Genomic DNA, 20,411 nt, shown 5'->3' with positions numbered 1-20,411 from the left:
CAACCTCAAATCGTACAGTTCATTTGGTATACACTGTTGAAACTACAAATCAGGGCAAGTTATTTTCCAGTGGCAACCACCCACTGAGACCCATGTGATAGGAACCAGAACAGTATAGTGAAAGATTCTTGTGTTTGAAAGGCTGCTCGTCCACAGCCTTGTATGCTACTTGTTGGGATACTGACACTAATTGTGGAGGGCACAATATTAGTATATTCCACAACCAGTCACTTAATTTATTGAAGTTTAGAAGCTTGTGCAAATGAATAAATTACTGCCAGACCAGTCTGACGATCTGGAATTTTATTCCATCCATATACATGCATAGTAACAACATTTGTTGAGAAATTATTTCTATCAGAAGTAGAACATTATCTCTGTGATCACCAGTTGCAGTATTGCTACTTTTATATTTAAATATATCTTATAAATGAATTAGATTCATACTTGCAGCATTGAGTTAAGGATTTCATTTTGACTGTGCCTTTCAAAAGATAAATCTGATAGATATGACCTCATTACTTACAATACTGCTTCCAGTAATTTTTGTTCATTCTTTATAAAGTATTGCATTTAACAGCAAAGGTTTAAAAATCGAGACAGAGATGCATCAGCGAAAAAAAATACAAGTACTATACAAGGAAAAAATTGCCATCTTCGTTTTAACAGACATTTCAGGTTAAGAAAGTAGACAGAAACATACTGCTACATACAAATGCAAAGCCTAGTGACTAAGGTATTGTATCTGCTAAAATATAAAGTGCAAACGGAGCCAAATTCTTCAAAAAAATTGAAATTTTAAGGCGAACTTTACAGCATAGTCGAAACTTTTTGCAAGTTATATTTTAGCATCTACATATATCTGCAATAGCATATAAGGAAAAAAAATAGGATACACAGGTGCTTTTGAAGCTATTTCTAAAATGCTTTTCCGTATAGTTTGTGACTATTTTTCTTTAAAATCTACTATACAGTGCAAACCATATGTGCTACACAATAACTATACATTAACATTACAAATGACTTTAATATAAAGTTTTTTTAAATAAAAAATAACTACAGCTATGAATACTGCTGGTAAAATAAATTAATTGTCTTGAAAATGGCACCAAGAATACACTTTACTAATGGACCGTAATGGAAGTACACCTTTAAAGTCTTCAACTCAGCAATAATGAATTAATGCCTGATTGTCCAGAAGTAATACAAACAGCTTTCTTTCGGACTTGTATGGAACAATATACTAAACACAGGTACCAAAGGTGGGCCAAGTATTTTCATTTGACATGTTCTGCCGCATGTGATGAGCAATAAAACTTCTTATGAGTTATAAAGTTTGATAGATTATTGAACTGGATGTCACACAGGCGGCAGTACTTTCCACTGCTTGGAGCCTGAGAGGAACCATTCACACCTTTTGCTATACTAGATAACTGTTCTTCTGCTGCAGGGATGGTTGGAGAGACATTTTCATTAGTAGCTAAAGCGTTATCAGAGGCCCAAGATGGAGATTTGTGTCCATCTTCGTGCTGCTGAGGATTCTGCGAAATGTTCTCTTGCTGTGGGTTCGCCGCTGCTGGCCTTTCCTCCTGTTTTAGTCCACCATTAACTATAACCATGCCTCTGTTTTTTGGCAGTAATGGGAGGGATTCTTTCTTCTGTGCAGGGCACCCGTTCGAGGGGGCCTGACTCTTCAGAGAATCACCTTCTGCATTTGTACTTTGATCTGCGTCATTACTATGAACAGCAAGGGAACTAGAAATGTAATCACTTGGCTTTATTCCATAATATGGAGAAAGCTGATCTGCTCCTTTAGCTTTCTTTATTGCTCCTGGGTAAAGGCATTGTGGAAGAAACAAGTGTTTGTTTTCTTCTTTTGTAGCAATGAGCTGAGCAGCTTCACTAAAGACCTTAAGTCCTTGAAGAGTTGCTAAGTGCGTAGAAAACAAGTTTCCATTGGGAGGAGATTGTTTTGAGGTTCCATTTTTCTCACATTTGATAATGCTTCGTTCATAACTGACCTCAGGGCTGTTCCGTTCACTTTCTGGGTTTTGAAACACTTTGCTGTCAAGTTGTCCCATTTCATTACGCTGATGCACAGTGACAGGGCAAAAATTCTGCTTATGAGCCAGGTAATTCTCCACCTTGTTAAAACTGATCTTACACACTGTGCATTCATGGTAGTCAAGCAGCCTTTTGGGGGAAGTGGATGTCCTGTCAGACTGGGCCAAACATTTTTTGCTGAGATCTATAGGTACATCCATCTCTAAGCAGGAAACTGTAGAATGTGGTGTGTCACATTTGGATACTGGGACACACTTACTCATGGACAGTGATGTTTCTAAATGCTTTGAGGCGATGCCTGGAAATATATCACAGCGTGGGTGGTAGCACTCCCCAAGGCCATCCGTTGGTTCTTGAGAAGATGTACATGGATTGGCAAGATTAGTTACTTCAAGAAAACGATGTTGGACGAGCTGCGGCCTTTGCTCTTGCTCCGGTAGGCACATTTCGTACATCTTCCTTCGCTTGCGCGTACGCATTGTCCTCTGCATCGCAGGCACTTTGTTAGAAGCTGATCTTTTAAGTGGAGGATCATGGCGTGTGGCACAGTAATACTGCTTGTGGACCATGTATGTTTCATGCCTACTGAAAGTAATATTGCAAGCTTCGCATGTAGTTTTGTTGGGATCACTTTCCCCTTCTATTAGTGGAGCAGCAACTGGGTTTTTGCTGTCAGAAGGTTTCCCATTCATTTTCTCATCACTGTTGGCAGCATTTGACAGCTTCTTCACCTGTGACGAAAAGTCTTTCTCATGCCCTTTGCTGTTTGTCCCAATCATGTCTAGTACACTGGAGGAGTTGATGCAAGACGCCTGAAGGAGCTGATTTTCTGGGTCTGACGTGTGGGGTGCAGTACTCAAAATGTTAATAGAATTTTGACCATTGCTGGGACTGACCGCTTCAGGCATTTTTTCCGAAACACTGCCAAAATCTGGTGACTTTGCCATTTGTTGCCATCGACTGCTGCAGTAATGTTTTTTATGTACTAAGTAGTTGTCCAGATTGTTGAAGGTTATGTTGCACTCAAAACATGTAGCTCCTTTTGGCATGAGTGGACTGTAAATTACAGGGGGATAACTATTACTTCCATGCCTCAGCCTTCGATGAACCAACTCAGACATTTTGGCTAATATTTCAGAAGCTTGAGGAACCACTGTGATGTCCTGGGGGAAAGCAAATTGGGAAAGAAAGGGCCCCATGGGGAAAGAAGGGCCAAGATTAGGTTGGACTGGAGATGATGCAAGCCTTGGGCTAGATGGCTCAGATTTTATTTTTGTGTAGGAAAAGCTTTGCTTAGTTGTGGTAGGCTGTGCTTCTGGCCTCTGGTTTGGAAGGAAAAGGGGACCCTTTTTTTCACATTTGTCAAGTTCAGTGTCAGAACTTGCATCCTTTGTTGGCATTGACTTTTGGCTTTGGGGACCATCGTTTCTGCTCAGCAGATCTGCAGTTGCTGACAAGCTCTCTTCGTTGCCACTTGGAGAGTGTTCAGTATCACTTTCTCTCTGGAGTTTGTTGCCGGAGACATGGAGATCTTGGTGCTGTAGCAGTTCCCTCTGAGTCTGGAAGCCAAAATGGCAGTGTGTGCACCTAAAGGCAGCTTGAGTGAGATGTGAAAACAGGTGCTGGTGGAAGTTAATAACAGAGTCTGCGGTGTAGTTGCAAACAGTACATTTCAGGCTAGAACCAGAGGGAATAAATTCTTCCATCTTTACTCCTGTGAAAGAAGATTGTTTTTTTAAAAAGAAAGTTAATTTGAATCTTTCATTTCCTCTAAACATATTTCATGAACAAAATTTATTTATTTATTTATCTATTTATCTATTTATCTATTTATCTATTTATCTATTTATTTATTTATTTATTTATTTATTTATTTATCTATTTATCTATTTATTTATTTATACTTTCATCTTCAATGGCCAATGTGCCTTCCCAGATTGGTTATAGAAAATTAAAAATATTTTAAAATAACAGAAACAAGAAAACACTGTAGTTTAAATTCCTTAACGGTTCAAAAGACCACTCTGTTCCATAAACAAGCTTTGCTAACTCCTTGGACTCAAATTATCAGCCTCTTCCAGTGAGATGTCCTGAGAGGGACAATCCATCATCAAGTGCAGGTAGTAGGCCACACCCCACCAGCACCTTGCATGCACTTTTAATTTAAGTTACTGGTATCTGTTTAAGAAAAAGGCATCAGCCACTTCCCCAGATACATCATTAATTGACTGAGGAGCTGGTAGCATCCTGAATGAGATGGATGTCAGTGACTTCATTAAAAGACTTATTAATTATATTTTCGGCAGTTCACCAGCATCTTCTGCTAGCCAGGTTAGGGTGCAACTACATAGCAGGAGAAATGAGAATTCACTTGCATTCACTTGCTGTGAAGTTGCACTGGGGGATTTAGGTCTGTTTGACTTAACAGTAACTGGTCACACAGGGAGACAGGAGAAAAGCCTTGTTTGTACCTTTTTTGCAGCTCTATTGAAGCCCTGTAGAAAGTGCTATTACAAGGAACTGTCTAAAGAGATTGTAACAAGGGTTTCCTCCTGTTCTTCACCTGTTGTGAAGTGCTGGCACCAAGTTCCTAAAAACAGAAAGTCTTGCTGGCTTTGCAAGCCATTTGTAAGCTCTTGACAAGAGAGGTTTTGCTCACCCTTAGCTGTTAAAAAAAAAAAAGATAGTCTTGCTGAGACTTTCCAAGAAAGGCTTTGCTTTGCCTTAGTTGGAAAAATAAAAAAGAACCAATGAGGTTTGCTCAATGTCACTGAATATGTGCTGCTGCACTGGCTTTTGTGCATCCGTTCAAGCAATCACACTGCTAAACCAATGCAGAATTATCTGTTGTTTTCTTTAAAAATAGAAGCCCCTGTGGTAGAGGGGAAAGCTATGGATGGGGGGATGACTCCAGGTTAGACCACATTTCTCTTTGCATTGTGTGATCAATAAAAAAAAAGCATATCAGTCCACTTTAAACCCATAGCATTTCCTGCATTTTCCTCCAGTGTAGATAAGGCCATGAGTTGCTGGACGATATTTTTCTTGGGTTCTACAGTGCAGGGCTGAAGCTGGGCTCTTAACTATGTTTGGTCAGATTGACAGTGAGCTTCCTACAGCCTGCATTTAAACTTTTACCTTTAGCATCCTTGACTTCCTAGCTTATCAAGGAGACACAGGTGCTCTAGGAATAAATGATCAAATGTGATTTTGTCGAACAACTGCCAACTCTAGCTGGAAGTCAGCAGTTGGACCTAAGCTCCTCTGTTAGTTCAAATGAACCCAAACAGTCAGAGACCTTAGATTCTCAAACAGAATAGGTAAGGAACAGATGACAGTATTGCATCATACATGAGATATCATTGAGTTCAGTGTTTGGTTTCACCTTTTTACAACTTCTCTTGAGCACAACGTTAAACAAATTATTACTGAAAAGTCTAAAGAAAAACTGACTCCAGTGGAGCAAATATTTCACATACCACTGTGAGAATTTAGGTGAACTTCCAAGGCTCTTGCATTAGAAAAACTTTTGGTGCACTGTGGAAAGGGGCAGATGCTAGATATCTGCTGAATGCTTTCATCATTCTCTTCTGATAGCTGAGTTCCTTCTCGTTGCCTCCCGCTGCAGTAGTACATGAGGTGAGCCTGCAGATTTCGCTCACTCCGGTACCAAATGCCACAAGATTTGCAGGGGAATATATCCTCTACAAGACAAAAACAAAAAACAAAAACCAGGTGCAAGTAAGCCATAGTTTAATTCCTGCCGACAAGCCTTAGTGCAACAAGTTTAAGCTGCTTGATCTTCTTATTTTAAAAATACCATTTGGCAGCAGGATGGCAGCAGAGTGCATGATAAATAAACAATACATAAGTTAGAAAGAAACCAGGTGTGTGGAAAGTAATTTGCTTTAAATTCTGCTCTGGATATCCACTGAGCAAATGTGGCATATATACAAAGAGAAAACACATGTCCTCCAGAAAACTGAAGCCAGTATGGCAGCAACTAACTGCATGCATTACACAACAATGCACTGCATTTTCCATGGTAGCCAGACAATGGAATGACTCAGAGGAACCCTAATCAGGAAGCATTATGTAGAAAATGTCCATAGGAAACTGAAATAATTGTTCACTGGTTGTGAGAAGTGCTTGAAATTAAATAGAAGACTTTTCTTGTTAGAGGAACATAAGGGGAAAATCATTCTTTGAGTGAAAGTTAAAAACAAATCTTTAGAGTCGAAACACTTGGGGATAAGTATGAGGGTTCTTGTTTTATCTCTGCCCAGCTCACTTTAATTTCCTGCTTTGTCTCACCAGACTCAGGCTTGGACTCAATGTGTAAACAATCAACGTTTATTTCCGGAACTTTGATAGAGCTATTTGCATCAAGTTTAAGGTTAATCTTCTCTTCCCTAGCCAATGGGGTAAGGAAAAGTTTCCATTTTTGAACAAGAAACAGATTATCATTATTAGTGCCCTACAGTCCCTGCTGTCCTGGCTGATTCCAGTCTCTAACCACTGATTCTGGTGATACCAACAGCAAGGTCATGATTGCTTCTCCTGGGTATTCTCCTCTCCTTGTTCTCTGTCCCAGTTCATAGAACCCCCCACGTCTCAGATATACTTTCCTTTCAGTCCCATGCAGCACTATCCATTTTGCCTTCTCTTCTCTTTCTTTCTCTGTCTTTGCCTTCTCCTCTCTCAACATCTGTCCCCATTCTCTAGCCTCCTTTTCTCGCCAATACAGTATGAGGAATTCTGTAGGGTAGCTTCTGTCCATCTTCTTTCTGCCTCTTCCCTAGGAATTATCAACCGCTCCAGATGTTTTCTTACCCAGACCCATTTCCGCCCTGGAAGAAGGACCTTTGCCTGTCTCTGGCTCTCTTTACTTCTCCAGTTTCTACTACTCCCTCCCCCTTGAGGCTTCTCTCCTTTTTGTAGGTTGTTTCTTGCCAACTTCTCGCTCTTCCCTCTTCTCTTCTTTTCCCCCTTTCTCCTTTCTGCCTTTTTAAACTGTTCCCCCAGTTCCTCCTCTACCTCATCCTGCCTATTCTCTGTTTCCTCCCAGAGATCACATTTAGGGGGCCTTTCCCTTCTCTGCTCTCTCCTTCCATCTGCCTCTGCTCCTTCATACATCTTCCCCTTCTCTGCTGGGATGGATGGCCTTTGGGCAAGAGGTGTCTTGATGGTGCCTCTCATCTTACAAGGAGGAATCCCTAACATTCCAATAAGTGCGCTCTACAGGCCCCGAATGTTGAATGACTGTTGGGGATATATGTGCAGAAAAGAGGGGTACTTTCTTAGGAAAGTAGGGTCGTTTGGAAGAGCACATGCCTGGTTGCAACCCTGAACAAAAATTGTTCCATTGCTCCAACCTTTGTTGTAAGTGTACTTGTTTAAACTGAATTTCACATATCCAATTGTTCTGTTTAATTGTTTAGCAATACTTTTAGGCTTGGGATTAAAAGCATGTGAAACAAAACATTGTTTATATGGGAAGGAGACCACATTATATTATGACAGTACCTCCAAAAGGTGCTATCACTAACAGCTCAGGTTTTGCAAAATCAAGGCAGTGGCTTCCTTTATTGAGTCATCTCATATTTGCTCTTCCTCTTTTCCTATTGCCTTCTGATTATTGTCTTTTCCTGTGAGTCTTTTCTTCTTGTGATGTGCTGAAAGTACAATAGTCCCTCTTTTTTTGTTATTGCTTCTAGGGAGAGTCCGGGTTTTATGGACTTTCTGGCAATTTTAACAAACTGGCTGAAACACTTTTGTGTAGCTCCATATGTGCCATGATGATGATGTCATCAAAAGTGGCAAATTGCTACTGATTAAAGGCACATTTCAGAATGCATACAACTCATACCCAATGCAGATTAGTTCAGTGAATTATGTTACACTTTGTTTTGCATGTCATTTTAAAATTGTGTCTCATAAAATTATTGACAAGTTACATACATACACAGACATACTGTTAGACCATTCCACTTCAGACCGTGAATGTAACACTGCAGGTCTGAATGCTCTTCAATGTTTTGAAAACAAGAACGGATATTGATCTAGTATGTCAGAGAAAAGGCTGCATTAAAATCTTTCCCATGCAACCTAGATTTCTATGTACAGTGAGAGATTCCTTCAGGATAGTTGTCACTCATGCAGTCTGTCACCTGCAATCCTTCACTCCAAGAACTGGAAAGCTTCCCCCCCCCCACTTCCTTTCTTGGCTTAAAAGCTTATACTGATGAGCTTTGAAGAAACCTAAGCCAAATAGATGGCTATGTTACATACAGCACTGATGTTACCTGTCTGTCATGGGTTTGGAGGGAAAGTTCCATCCTATGGGGAGTGGAAGGCGGGACATCAGGAGGAGGGGCTGTGCTGTATATATATGTGGAGCGTGTGTGGAGAAGGCAGACGCTGGGAGGAGACGAAGCAGCAGCTGGGAAGAAGAAGCTGGTGTGGGAGTCTGTGTGTCAGACAGGGTACTACTGTGTGTCAGAGTACCAACCTGATAGGTTCAGGTGTCTGTTGGTTAGCCAGAACTGATAGGTTCAGGGTCTGTGCTTCAAGTTAAGGGTTCTGTGTGAACCAAACTGTGTGTATGTATGAGTGAAACTAAGCCACGTTACTATATCTTATTCACATAATCATTTTATTTTCCCTGTGTGTTGTTTTAAATAAACCTTATTCTTTTATTTGTTTAAAAATCCATCCCTGGTCTGTGTGACTTCTTATAGGGAATGGTTGGTGGCAGCTTAGTAAAACTGTGGCATATCCCAGTAGGTCTGGGTTTGTCACATTGATTGGTGTCCAGCGTGTGGGATACGACTGGTCCAGTTGTCCAGTGGTCCAGCAAAGCCTTGGCAAGTGTGCCCAGAGCAAGGGGGGTCTAGTCAGGGACAATCTGAGGCGCGTAGGTAATCTTCTAGGTGTACCTCACGGGGAGGTGCGCTAGTGGAAGAACGTGCCAACTGGGGAGACTAGATTAGGGTGCTCTGAGGCAGCCTGTTTTGGCGGGAAAAAGCTGAGGCAAAATTGTAAAGTAGCAGTGAGCTAGCCTGCCTGCTGAGAGGCCCAGCAGAGGGGGGTAGACTCTAACTCGCTACAGTTGCAAGTAGTGCTGAAGAACAGCAGCAATCTATAGAAAGCTGGTTCTGAGGCAAAAGAGAAAAAAAGTGGTCGTTTTATTTTGAGGCTTGACTTTTTAAAGCAGCCTGCTCTGGGGGGAATTATGCCCTTGACTCGAAGCCAAATGGCAGAAATGGGTGAAGTGAAAGACCCCCAGGTAGACCAAGGTTCTGAGGATGAATTTGGCTCAGTGCAAGGTGACAGCACAGGAGAGCAGAACCCAGAACTCAGAAAAATACTCCTAGCCCAACAGCATGAACTGAGGGTGAGGGAAATGGAGGAAAGATTAGAGAGAGAAAGAAGGCAATTTGAGATTGAGAGAATGGAAAGAGCAGAAAGATTGGAGAGAGAGAAAATGGCGTTTGAATTAAGAAAATTGGAACTGATGAATCAGAACAATAATAACAATAGGGATTCTGAGGGAGGCCAATTGTCTAAAGCTGACCTGAAGAAATTCCCTGTGTACCACAAGGGAGATTGTCCTGAGGTGTTCTTTTCCTTAGTGGAAAGAGCGTTTGTGGACTTCTCAGTGAGGGAAACTGAGAAGATGACCATCATGCGATCTTTAATCAGTGGTAGCCTGGCTGAGGTTTATTCAGAGATGCCACAGGAACTGATGAGAGATTTTGCAGAGTTCAAAAAACTGGTGTTTGCAAGACATGGGATAAATGCGGAACAGCTGAGGCAAAGATTCAGGTCCCTCGCAAAGAAACCAGAGCAGACTTTTACCCAAGTGGGGGCCCAATTGGTGAGGCTGCTTGAGAAATGGCTATCTCAGGAGGGGACAGAGACCTTTCAGCAACTTAAAGATTTGATAGCGCTGGAACAGTTCTATTCAGTCCTGCATGGGGAACTGAAATTCCAGGTGAGGGAAAGGAAACCAAAATCTGTGGCAGAAGCCGCCGAGATTGCAGATTTTATTTCCCAAATAAGAAAGCCCTTGGGTGAGGGGAAAGCGATGGGGAAACCTAAAGAAACCTACAGCAAGTACTCTCAGGGACCAGGGAAAAGCCAGCAAGGGGGAGGGGCCCATGGTGAAGGGAAGCCCTCAGACATGAAACCAAGACCTCAGATTTTGGAGGGAAAACCAAAACAAGATGAGAAAGACTCAAAATACACCAGAAAATGTTATTTCTGTCAGGGAAAGGGCCATCTAATCTCAGAGTGTGAGAAATTAAAGCAGCTAAAAGGAATGGTGCCTCAGGATTCGAGTGGAACCAAGCCAAAAGCTGTGTTCTGTGTCCAGAAAGAGCAAGGCTCATTGTCACTGAGAGAGCCTGTTGCCATGGCTACTCAATCTGGAACAGCTACATCTGCTGATCAGGCTGAGGAAAATGGTCCTCTTGTAGAGGTCAGGCGCTGCCTGTTGGTGAGAACAGATTCTCAGTTGTTTGAAACAGCAGGGGTGGACGTAGGAATACTTGACCGCCAGTATCGGGGGCTGCGGGACACTTGTTCCCAGGTGACCCTGTGCCATCCAGATATTATTCCTAGGGAGTATGTAATCCCAAATGAGAGCATGAAGGTGGCAGGGATTGAGGGGCAGGTAATCTCACTGCCAGTAGCGGAGGTACCTGTGAACTTTCAAGGCTGGAGGGGAGTTTGGCGGCTAGCGATTTCATCGACTCTGCCAGCAGCCGTGCTCGTGGGAAATGACCTGGCTGAACATGTGAAACGGGTGCTAGTGATTACACGCTCACAAGCCACCACGGGGACAGTTCAGGGGGGTAATGATGAGCCAGAGACGGAAGCAGAGGGGAGTTCAGAAGCTGTGGTGGAAACCTTAACCACAGACAGCAGATTTGGACAAGAGCAAAAGGCAGACGCCACTCTCCAAAAGTGTTTTGAACAGGTGACTGACGCCCAGCTAACACCTGAAACCCCAGTGAGATTTCTGGAGAAAAAGGGGATTTTATATAGAGAGACCCTGAGGAATATCTCAAAAGGGGGAGATGGGATCAGAAGTCAGCTAGTGGTGCCTGAAAAGTATCGCCCCATGATCTTACAAAGGGGGCACTCTGACATGTTTGCTGCACACTTAGGGGTGAACAAAACACAGCAGAGAATCACACAGAATTTTTACTGGCCTGACATAGGGAAGCAGATCAGGGAGTTCTGTAAACAATGTGATGTGTGTCAAAGGCAGGGGAATAGCCGCGACAGGACCAAAGCAAAGTTGTGCCCTTTGCCTGTGATTGACACTCCGTTCAAATGCATAGGGGTGGATATTGTGGGACCTTTGCCCAAGGCCACAAAGAGGGGGAACAGGTTCATTCTCACAATTGTGGACCATGCCACGAGGTACCCTGAAGCCATACCCTTGACTAACATTGAAACTAACACAGTGGCAGATGCCTTGGTGGGGTATATGTCCAGGATGGGATTTGCCTCAGAAATAATCACAGATTTGGGCGCATCGTTCACATCAAAGCTCATGAAACGCTTATGGCAAATCTGTGGAATTAAGCACAAGGAAACTACTGCCTATCATCCTGAAAGTAATGGGTTAACTGAGAAGTTCAATGGGACTCTAATGCGCATGATTAGGGCTTACTTGGCAGAGAATCCAAACAATTGGGACCAGAAGCTGCAATCCCTTTTGTTTGCTTATCGATCAGTGCCACAAGCCAGTACCGGGTTCAGTCCATTTGAACTTTTATTTGGGAGAAGGGTGAAAGGGCCCCTTGATTTGATCAAACAAAATTGGGAGCAGATCACCCAGGATGACCCACCGGACGTTGTGACATACATAGACTCTTTAAGGAAGGACCTAAAGAGAAACCTAGAGCTAGCAGCAGAGACCCTGCAAGCTCAAAAGGTCAGAAAGAAAGCTTGGGATGACCAGAACGCCAGGGAGAGGCACTTAAACCCAGGGGAGGAAGTGCTTTGGCCTAGGCCTTGCAGAGGGAACAAACTGCAGCTGGGTAGCCCAGAAGTAAAGTGCTTGGGTCACATAGTAGGGGGAGGAGTGATAAAACCCCTGGAGGCCAAAATAGAAGCTGTTCGTGATTGGCCCAGACCCAACACCAAGAAAAAAGTCAAATCATTTCTTGGGTTGGTGGGCTACTACAGAAAGTTCATCCCGAGGTTTAGCGAGATTGCGGCTCTGCTGACCGATCTGACGAGGAAGAAGGCTGATGACCGCATCCCGTGGACCAGCGACTGTGAGGCGGCATTCCAGAGGTTGAAGGAGGCGTTAATCAACTATCCAGTGCTGCGTGCTCCAGACTTCGACCGGGAGTTCATCATCTACACCGATGCGTCTAACAGCGGGGTAGGAGCGGTTCTTTGCCAGGAGGATGAGAATGGTGACCAGCATCCAGTGTCCTACCTGAGTAGGAAACTTCAAAAAGGTGAGAGACATTTGGCAACCGTGGAGAAGGAGTGTTTGGCCATAGTCTACGCGATCCAGAAGGCCAAGCCTTACATCTGGGGAAGACATTTTATTCTGTGCACTGACCATTCACCACTGCAATGGTTAAAGACAATGAAAACCCACAATAGCAAACTTATGAGGTGGGCTTTAAACTTGCAGGACTATGACTTTGAAGTGAAGGTGGTCAGAGGGTCAGTGAACTGTGTTGCTGACGCCTTGTCAAGAAGACCTGAAGAATGAAGACGGCGAAAGAAACATGGACTATGTATATATATTGATGACAAAAGTTAAATGTACCTGTTTTTTGAACTTGGTTTGTATGAATAAAGGTAAATTGATGTAATGTATATGGTAAATGTTTAAATGCCGAATTGCTATGGTTAACTTAGAATGTAAGTATAAGTAAGTATGATATTGTATGTATAACTGTTGTTGTGTGTTTTATCCAGGTTGTTTTTTGGGAAAAAGCACCTTAGCTTTCCCCCTACAAAACAACTTATAAAGAGGGGAGGTGTTACATACAGCACTGATGTTACCTGTCTGTCATGGGTTTGGAGGGAAAGTTCCATCCTATGGGGAGTGGAAGGCGGGACATCAGGAGGAGGGGCTGTGCTGTATATATATGTGGAGCGTGTGTGGAGAAGGCAGACGCTGGGAGGAGACGAAGCAGCAGCTGGGAAGAAGAAGCTGGTGTGGGAGTCTGTGTGTCAGACAGGGTACTACTGTGTGTCAGAGTACCAACCTGATAGGTTCAGGTGTCTGTTGGTTAGCCAGAACTGATAGGTTCAGGGTCTGTGCTTCAAGTTAAGGGTTCTGTGTGAACCAAACTGTGTGTATGTATGACTGAAACTAAGCCACGTTACTATATCTTATTCACATAATCATTTTATTTTCCCTGTGTGTTGTTTTAAATAAACCTTATTCTTTTATTTGTTTAAAAATCCATCCCTGGTCTGTGTGACTTCTTATAGGGAATGGTTGGTGGCAGCTTAGTAAAACTGTGGCATATCCCAGTAGGTCTGGGTTTGTCACAGGCTATTCTTAAGAAACATGGTAAAGGGAATAATAGTGTTAATGTTGTTAATGCCATTTTAGGCAGGGGGAAAGGCTGCGGTGGAACACTCACTGTTCACAATAGCTGTCGGCAAAATGGATGCCATAGCAGCCTGTTGAGGGAGCAGCTGTATTGAGTCCAGCAGGCGAGCAGGGTACATCCCATCAGTGAGAGTCATCTGACTGGCAGCTTGTAGCCTTGAGTCAAAATCCACAATAAAGGCAATTAGCTCTTCACCCTCAGCAATGGCTTTTGTCGTCGTGCACCAAAGCTGGCCCCCTACACACAAACATACACAAAAGAAGAAAGATTAAATTTGCAGCAATTATATGATGCCACACATCAGTTGCTCTGCTGTGTTTTGGGTTGCTACTTTTCGCAGAGAAAGAAAGCAACCATGTTACCTTTAAAGCTCTCTTTCTGATTTTACATAAGTGTTAAGCAGTGCTTTGAGGCAGCCATGCTGAAAATGTAGCTCAAAGCAGCACAAGCAATACTGCAAATTAACGATAGGCAACACTTTAAAAAGTCTTGAATGGTTCACTGTCTCACTCAAATTCAAGCCATTGTTTTACAAAAATTGGACATTCCTGGACTGTATCTACAGATAAATGTGTTTTTACCAGGTTCCAGTCAGTCAATACTTCTTCCTCCTTCACTCTGGCCATATGTACATGTGCATGTTTGTGTACAGTATACTACTTATTTATGCCAAGGAGCTATCCTTAAGAAGCAAGTAATGAGCAACTGCAAAATCTAGTTCAGATGTCCCGATAAAGGCATTTTAATCCTTTGCTTGTATATGCTGCTATCTTTCTCTTACGTAATAATACACATCACTGTGTTGACTGTTTAAATTGTCCCAATGCCAATCAAACTTTATGCTCAGATATGGCAAAGATCTGTTTCATAAAGCCTTATTTTTAAAAAACAAAATTGTTTAAAAGAGGGACTTGCTTCAAACAGTGAGATACAGTATAGCTCTGTGCTGTAAGTCTCACGTGGTGTGCATTAAAAAGAAAATTAACTATGCAAGTAATGCACTAATGTATTTGAATGTGATAGTGAATGCTCATTTATTTAACATGTTTAGACAGGCAAAGCACTTATATTGTGTTATCTCAACTCTCAGGCCTAGATACATATCCAGTTCAGTTATGGCTGAAATAATGTTGCATACTTTACATATTATAAAGGCTTTCCTCCTGCACGTTTTGTGTGTGTGTGTGTGTGTGTGTGTGTGTGTGTGTGTGTGTGTGTGTGTGTGTGTGTGTGTGTCAAAACTATACGTTGTATTAATTAGACATGGGGGAAAAACACAACTGGGTACCAATTTTGATAAGTAACACTGCTATGTTTATCTTTCAGCATAACTGCCTTTTCAACTACACTTCATTTTTTCCCTCTCTCTCTCTCTCAAAGAGATTACAGTTTTAAAACAACTTGTTGCAAAAATCTGGTGGTAGAGATAACAACAGTGTATGATATGCAACAGCTAAATAGAAGAATTAGGACATTGTTTTAGAGGAATCTTGGACAATTAATTAATCCAGTCCTATTAGCTTTCAAAGATGAACAAACAAAACAGCATCACTGACAATATGTTTGAAAAGGAAGAACCAAGCCGGGGCTCCCAGACCTCGAAGTGATATAGAAGTTTCAAAGCAGCAAAAAAAGGAAAAAAAAGATATAAAAAAGTTTATTTGCATTCACTCTTAACCAGTAACGCAGTGCCTACAACCATTTCTTTGCCTGTTTAACTATCAGGTCCTGCAGGTTCAGCTACTGAATGATACTGCAATACTCTATATTTCAGAGTATACGATGCCATGTGTTGTGTGTAAAGAGTTTGGTTTACATGCTGAATGAGTCATACGACGGTAATAAACTACTTGTTTTTATGGACCACTGTATACAAATGTATTATGATAAACCATACTGTAATGTGACATCCTCTTCGTTTTACAAATTCAGAACTTTGAAAGTTGTTCTCAAACTGGCAATTTACTACCTGGAGAAGGGTGGGGGAAGGCAAAAGCTTGTGGAAGGTCTTCATCTGTTTGCAGAAAGTTAGCAAAGGTGGGGCCAGCCTGGCCTCTTGTGGAGGAAGTTCCAGAGTCTGGAAGCAGCAACAGAGAAGGCCCTTTCCTGTGTACCCACCAAGCATACCAGTGAGAGTGGTGGGATAGAAAGCAGGGCCTCTCTGATGATCTTAAAACCTGGGCAGGCTCATAATATGTGCATTTCAGGGGCTTGCAGTGTGCTTCAGAAATAAGCAACAAAATCAATGATATACTTCAAAGATGTGAGCATCTAACAAGTGTGCAATGGAAAAAAAAACATACATAAACAGCATTAGTCAGCGGGGAAAATGTGCACATTCAAAGCGTGTACACTGTTTTCAGAAAATGAGGAAAAACATGAATTTCCTTGCAAGAATAAAAGCAAATACAAAACAAAATTTTACAGTCTAACCTGAACCAAGCAAAGGTCAAATCAAGACTGAAAGACTTTCAGAACCTTCCCAGCATAAAGTTTCTAGATGACTAGGTGAATAACATGGAAATACTTATCCTAAATAAATGTTGTTTCCAATGCAGTGCTGAATCCCAGAGAGATAAAAGTATGGTAGGTAGCAGAACTTCTTAATCTTGCAGTCCTGTGCATGCTTATGCAGTTAAATGACAGAATTGGGCAGATTTGGCAAGAGCTCATCCTCCCCCGAAATGAAACAAAAATGAAACAAAAGTTTGCACATCTCTAATGAATGCTGTTCAGACGGGGAATCCCAGGTTGAAACACTGACTGATAATTCAGTTTGCACTAAAAGGAAAGCGTATTTTAGAATCTTCCCTTTTAAAAACCGTTTTGGTGCAAATATTATCTTTTCAGACAAGGCCCTTAACAACTGTTTTAAAAATCTTTGTAAAAGAAAGTCTGTTCTTTGCAATGTTTATGGCCCAGGCTTGTGGAAATAAAACTGGTTCCTAACAGGAGGCTTATAAATGAGCCTTGTGATTATTGTCAAAACCACAACAAATTCACCCTGCAAAATATTGTGAGTAAAAAAAAAACCTGAATCATGGTTCAAAGTTTATTATATTTTGGAAACTCATGCCTTCTCAGCCCTGTCAATTTTTTTAAATGTACTCTTTTTATTATTTACAAAAATCCATGCCTGCAGAATGTCATTCAGACCTCCACTGATAAACTCTAATTAAGACAAGTCCTTTGGAAAGAATCCCATCATTAGCAAACATGATAAACACACACACATAAAATACTCCCTACTTGTCAAACCGGAACTATTCAGTACCCTAACAGAATTATCTGTTGCTAGGTTACAGAACTGACAAAGGCTCAATTATATTGTATGGGCATACCCTATAGAGTAAGGAAAATGCATCTCATGTAGAGACATACAACTTCAGCCATACTATCTGAAATACATGGCTCCTAACAATGCCAAAAATCAGGTTAACTGCACAATGCATTGGGGGAAAAATCTTTGAGATTACTTACATCTGCACAGTCATTTCCAATTTATCTCTGTGATTGACAGATAGTTGTTTTGTAACATAACAGTATATAAGCAATGGGAAGCTATAAGCCCCCCTTCATGGATTGCTGCCTTGTCGTGGCAAAGGGGCTTGAGTAACTCAGAGAAGCTATGGGCTATGCCGTGCAGGGACACCCAAGATGGACAGGACGTAGTGGAGAGTTCCGACTAAACGCGATCCACCTGGAGTAGGAAATGGCAATACCACTCCAGTATCTGGAGAAATAAAAGGCTAAAAGATATGACGCTGGAAGATGGGGCACCCAGGTCGGAAGGCGTCCAACATGCTACTGAGGAAGAGCGGAGGACAAGTAACTCCAGAGCTAATGAAGTGGTTGGGCCAAAGCTGAAAGGACGCTCAGCTGTGGACGTGCCTGGAAGTGAAAGGAAAGTCAAATGCTGCAAAGAAAAATACTGCATAGGAACCTGGAATGTAAGATCTATGAACCTTGGGAAGCTGGAGGTGGTCAAACAGGAGATGGCAAGAATGAACATCAACATCCTGGGCATCAGTGAACTAAAATGGACAGGAATGGGCGAATTCAGCTAAGATGATTATCATATCTACTATTGTGGGCAAGAATCCCATAGAAGGAATGAATTGGCCCTCATAGTCAACAAAAGAGTAGGAAAAGCTGTAATGGGATACAATCTCAAAAATGATAGAATGATGTCAATACGAATCCAAGGCAGACCTTTCAACATCACAATAATCCAAGTTTATGCACCAACCAGCATTGCTGAGGAGACTAAAATTGAACAATTTTATGAAGATTTACAACACCTTCTAAAACTGACACCAAAGAAAGATGTTCTTCTCATTCTATGGGACTGGAATGCTAAAGCAGGGAGCCAAGAGATAAAAGGGACAACAGGGAAGTTTGGCCTTGGAGTTCAGAACGAAGCAGGCAAAGGCTAATAGAGTTTTGTCAAGAGAACAAGATGGTCATCACAAACACTCTTTTCCAACAACACAAGAGGCGACTCTACACATGGACATCACCAGATGGGCAATATCGAAATCAGATTGATTATATTATCTGCAGCCAAAGATGGAGAAGCTCTATACAGTCAGCAAAAACAAGACCTGGAGCTGATTGTGGCTCTGATCATCAGCTTCTCGGACCAGATAGGCCGGGTATAAATCAAATAAATAAATAAATAAATAAATAAATAAATAAATAGCAAAATTCAAGCTTAGACTGAAGAGAGTAGGAAAAACCACTGGGCCACTCAGGTATAATCTAAACCAGTGGTTCTTAACCTTTGTTACTCGGATGCTTTTGAACTGCAACTCCCAGAAACCCCAGTCAGGACAGCTGGTGGTGAAGGCTTCAAGGAGTTGCAGTCCAAAACTCCTGAGTAACCCAAGGTTAAGAACCAGTGATCTAAACCAAATCCCTTATGAATACACAGTGGAAGTAAAGAACAGATTTAAGGAACTAAATTTGCTGGACAGAGTGCCTGAAGAACTTTGGACAGAGGCTCGTAACATTGTACAGGAGGCAGCAACAAAAACCATCCAAAAGAAAAGGAAATGCAAGAAAGCAAAGTGGCTGTCCAACGAGGCTTTACAAATAGCAGAGAAGAGAAGGGAAACAAAATGCAGGGGAGACAGGGAAAGTTACAGAAAATTGAATGCAGACTTCCAAAGAATAGCAAGGAGAGACAAGAGGGCCTTCTTAAATGAACAATGCAAAGAAATAGAGGAAAATAACAGAAAAGGAAAAACCAGAGATCTGTTCAGGAAAATTGGAGATACAGTATTAGAGGAACATTTTGCACAAAGATGGACATATTAAAGGACAAAAATGGGCAGGACCTAACAGAAGCAGAAGACATCAAGAAGAGGTGGCAAGAATACACAGAGGAATTATATCAGAAAGATTTGGATATCCCGGACAACCCAGACAATGTAGTTGCTGACCTTGAGCCAGACATCCTGGAGAGTGAAGTCAAGTGGGCCTTAGAAAGCCTGGCTAACAACAAGGCCAGTGGAGGCGATGACATTTCAGTTGAACTATTTAAAATCTTGAAAGATGATGCTGTTAAGGTGCTACATTCAATATGCCAGCAAGTATGGAAAACGCAACAGTGGCCAGAGGATTGGAAAAGATCAGTCTACATCCCAATCCCAAAGAATGCTCCAACTACCGTACAATTGCACTCATTTCACACGCTAGCAAGGTTATGCTCAAAATCCTACAAGGTAGGCTTCAGCAGTATGTGGACCGAGAACTCCCAGAAGTACAAGCTGGATTCTGAAGAGGCAGAGGAAGTAGAGACCAAATTGCTAACCTGCGCTGGATTATGGAGAAAGCCAGAGAATTCCAGAAAAATATCTACTTCTGCTTCATTGACTATGCAAAAGCCTTTGACTGTGTCGACCACAGCAAACTATGGCAAGTTCTTAAAGAAATGGGAGTGCCTGACCTCCTTGTCCGTCTCCTAAGAAACCTATATGTGGGACAGGAAGCAACACTTAGAACTGGATATGGAACAACTGATTGGTTCAAAATTGGGAAAGGAGTACGACAAGGCTGTATATTGTCTCCCTGCTTATTTAAGTTATATGCAGAATGCATCATGCGGAAGGCTCGACTGGAGGAATCCCAAACCGGAATTAAGACTGCCGGAAGAAATGTCAACAACCTCCGATATGCAGATGATACCACTCTGATGGCAGAAAGTGAGGAGGAATTAAAGAACCTTGTAATGAGAGTGAAAGAGGAGAGTGCAAAAAAACCCTGTCTGAAACTCAACATCAAAAAACCTAAGATCTTGGCCACTGGTCCCATCGCCTCCTGGGAAATAGAAGGGGCAGATATGGAGGCAGTGTCAGATTTTATCTTCCTGGGCTCCATGATCACTGCAGATGGAGACAGCAGCCACGAAATTAAAAGACGCGTGCTTCTTGGGAGGAAAGCGATGACAAATCTTGACAGCATCTTAAAAAGCAGAGACATCACCTTGCCAACGAAAGTCCGAATAGTCAAAGCTATGGTTTTTCCTGTTGTGATGTATGGAAGTGAGAGCTGGACCATAAGGAAAGCAGACCGCCGAAGAATTTATGCCTTTGAATTGTGGTGCTGGAGGAGCCTCTTGAGAATCCCCTGGACTGCAACGAGAACAAACCTATCAATTCTGAAGGAAATCAACCCTGAGTGCTCACTGGAAGGACAGATCCTGAAGCTGAGGCTCCAGTACTTTGGCCATCTCATGAAAAG

At 42.1% G+C, this 20,411-nt stretch overlaps 1 protein-coding gene across 3 annotated transcripts in view; it reads right to left on the bottom strand.

The window, feature by feature from the left end:
* Positions 1-288: 288 nt before the first annotated feature.
* Positions 289-20,411, bottom strand: part of ZFPM2 (zinc finger protein, FOG family member 2) — a 422,787-nt gene continuing 402,664 nt past the window's right edge. For all 3 annotated transcript variants that reach the window (XM_072999255.2, XM_072999253.2, XM_072999254.2), the window contains 3 exons: positions 13,698-13,904; positions 5,544-5,768; positions 289-3,778 (listed from right to left, as the gene is read on the bottom strand). In XM_072999255.2, the coding sequence (XP_072855356.2) occupies positions 1,278-3,778; positions 5,544-5,768; positions 13,698-13,904 (2,933 nt within the window). In that variant the 3' untranslated portion in view covers positions 289-1,277. The remainder of the gene's footprint in view (positions 3,779-5,543; positions 5,769-13,697; positions 13,905-20,411) is intronic.

This window comes from Pogona vitticeps, chromosome 4 (genome assembly GCF_051106095.1).
Source record: "Pogona vitticeps strain Pit_001003342236 chromosome 4, PviZW2.1, whole genome shotgun sequence".
Lineage (NCBI taxonomy): Eukaryota > Metazoa > Chordata > Lepidosauria > Squamata > Agamidae > Pogona > Pogona vitticeps.
The sequence above is the reverse complement of the archived record's forward strand: the minus strand, read 5'-3'. Positions and strand labels throughout refer to the sequence as shown.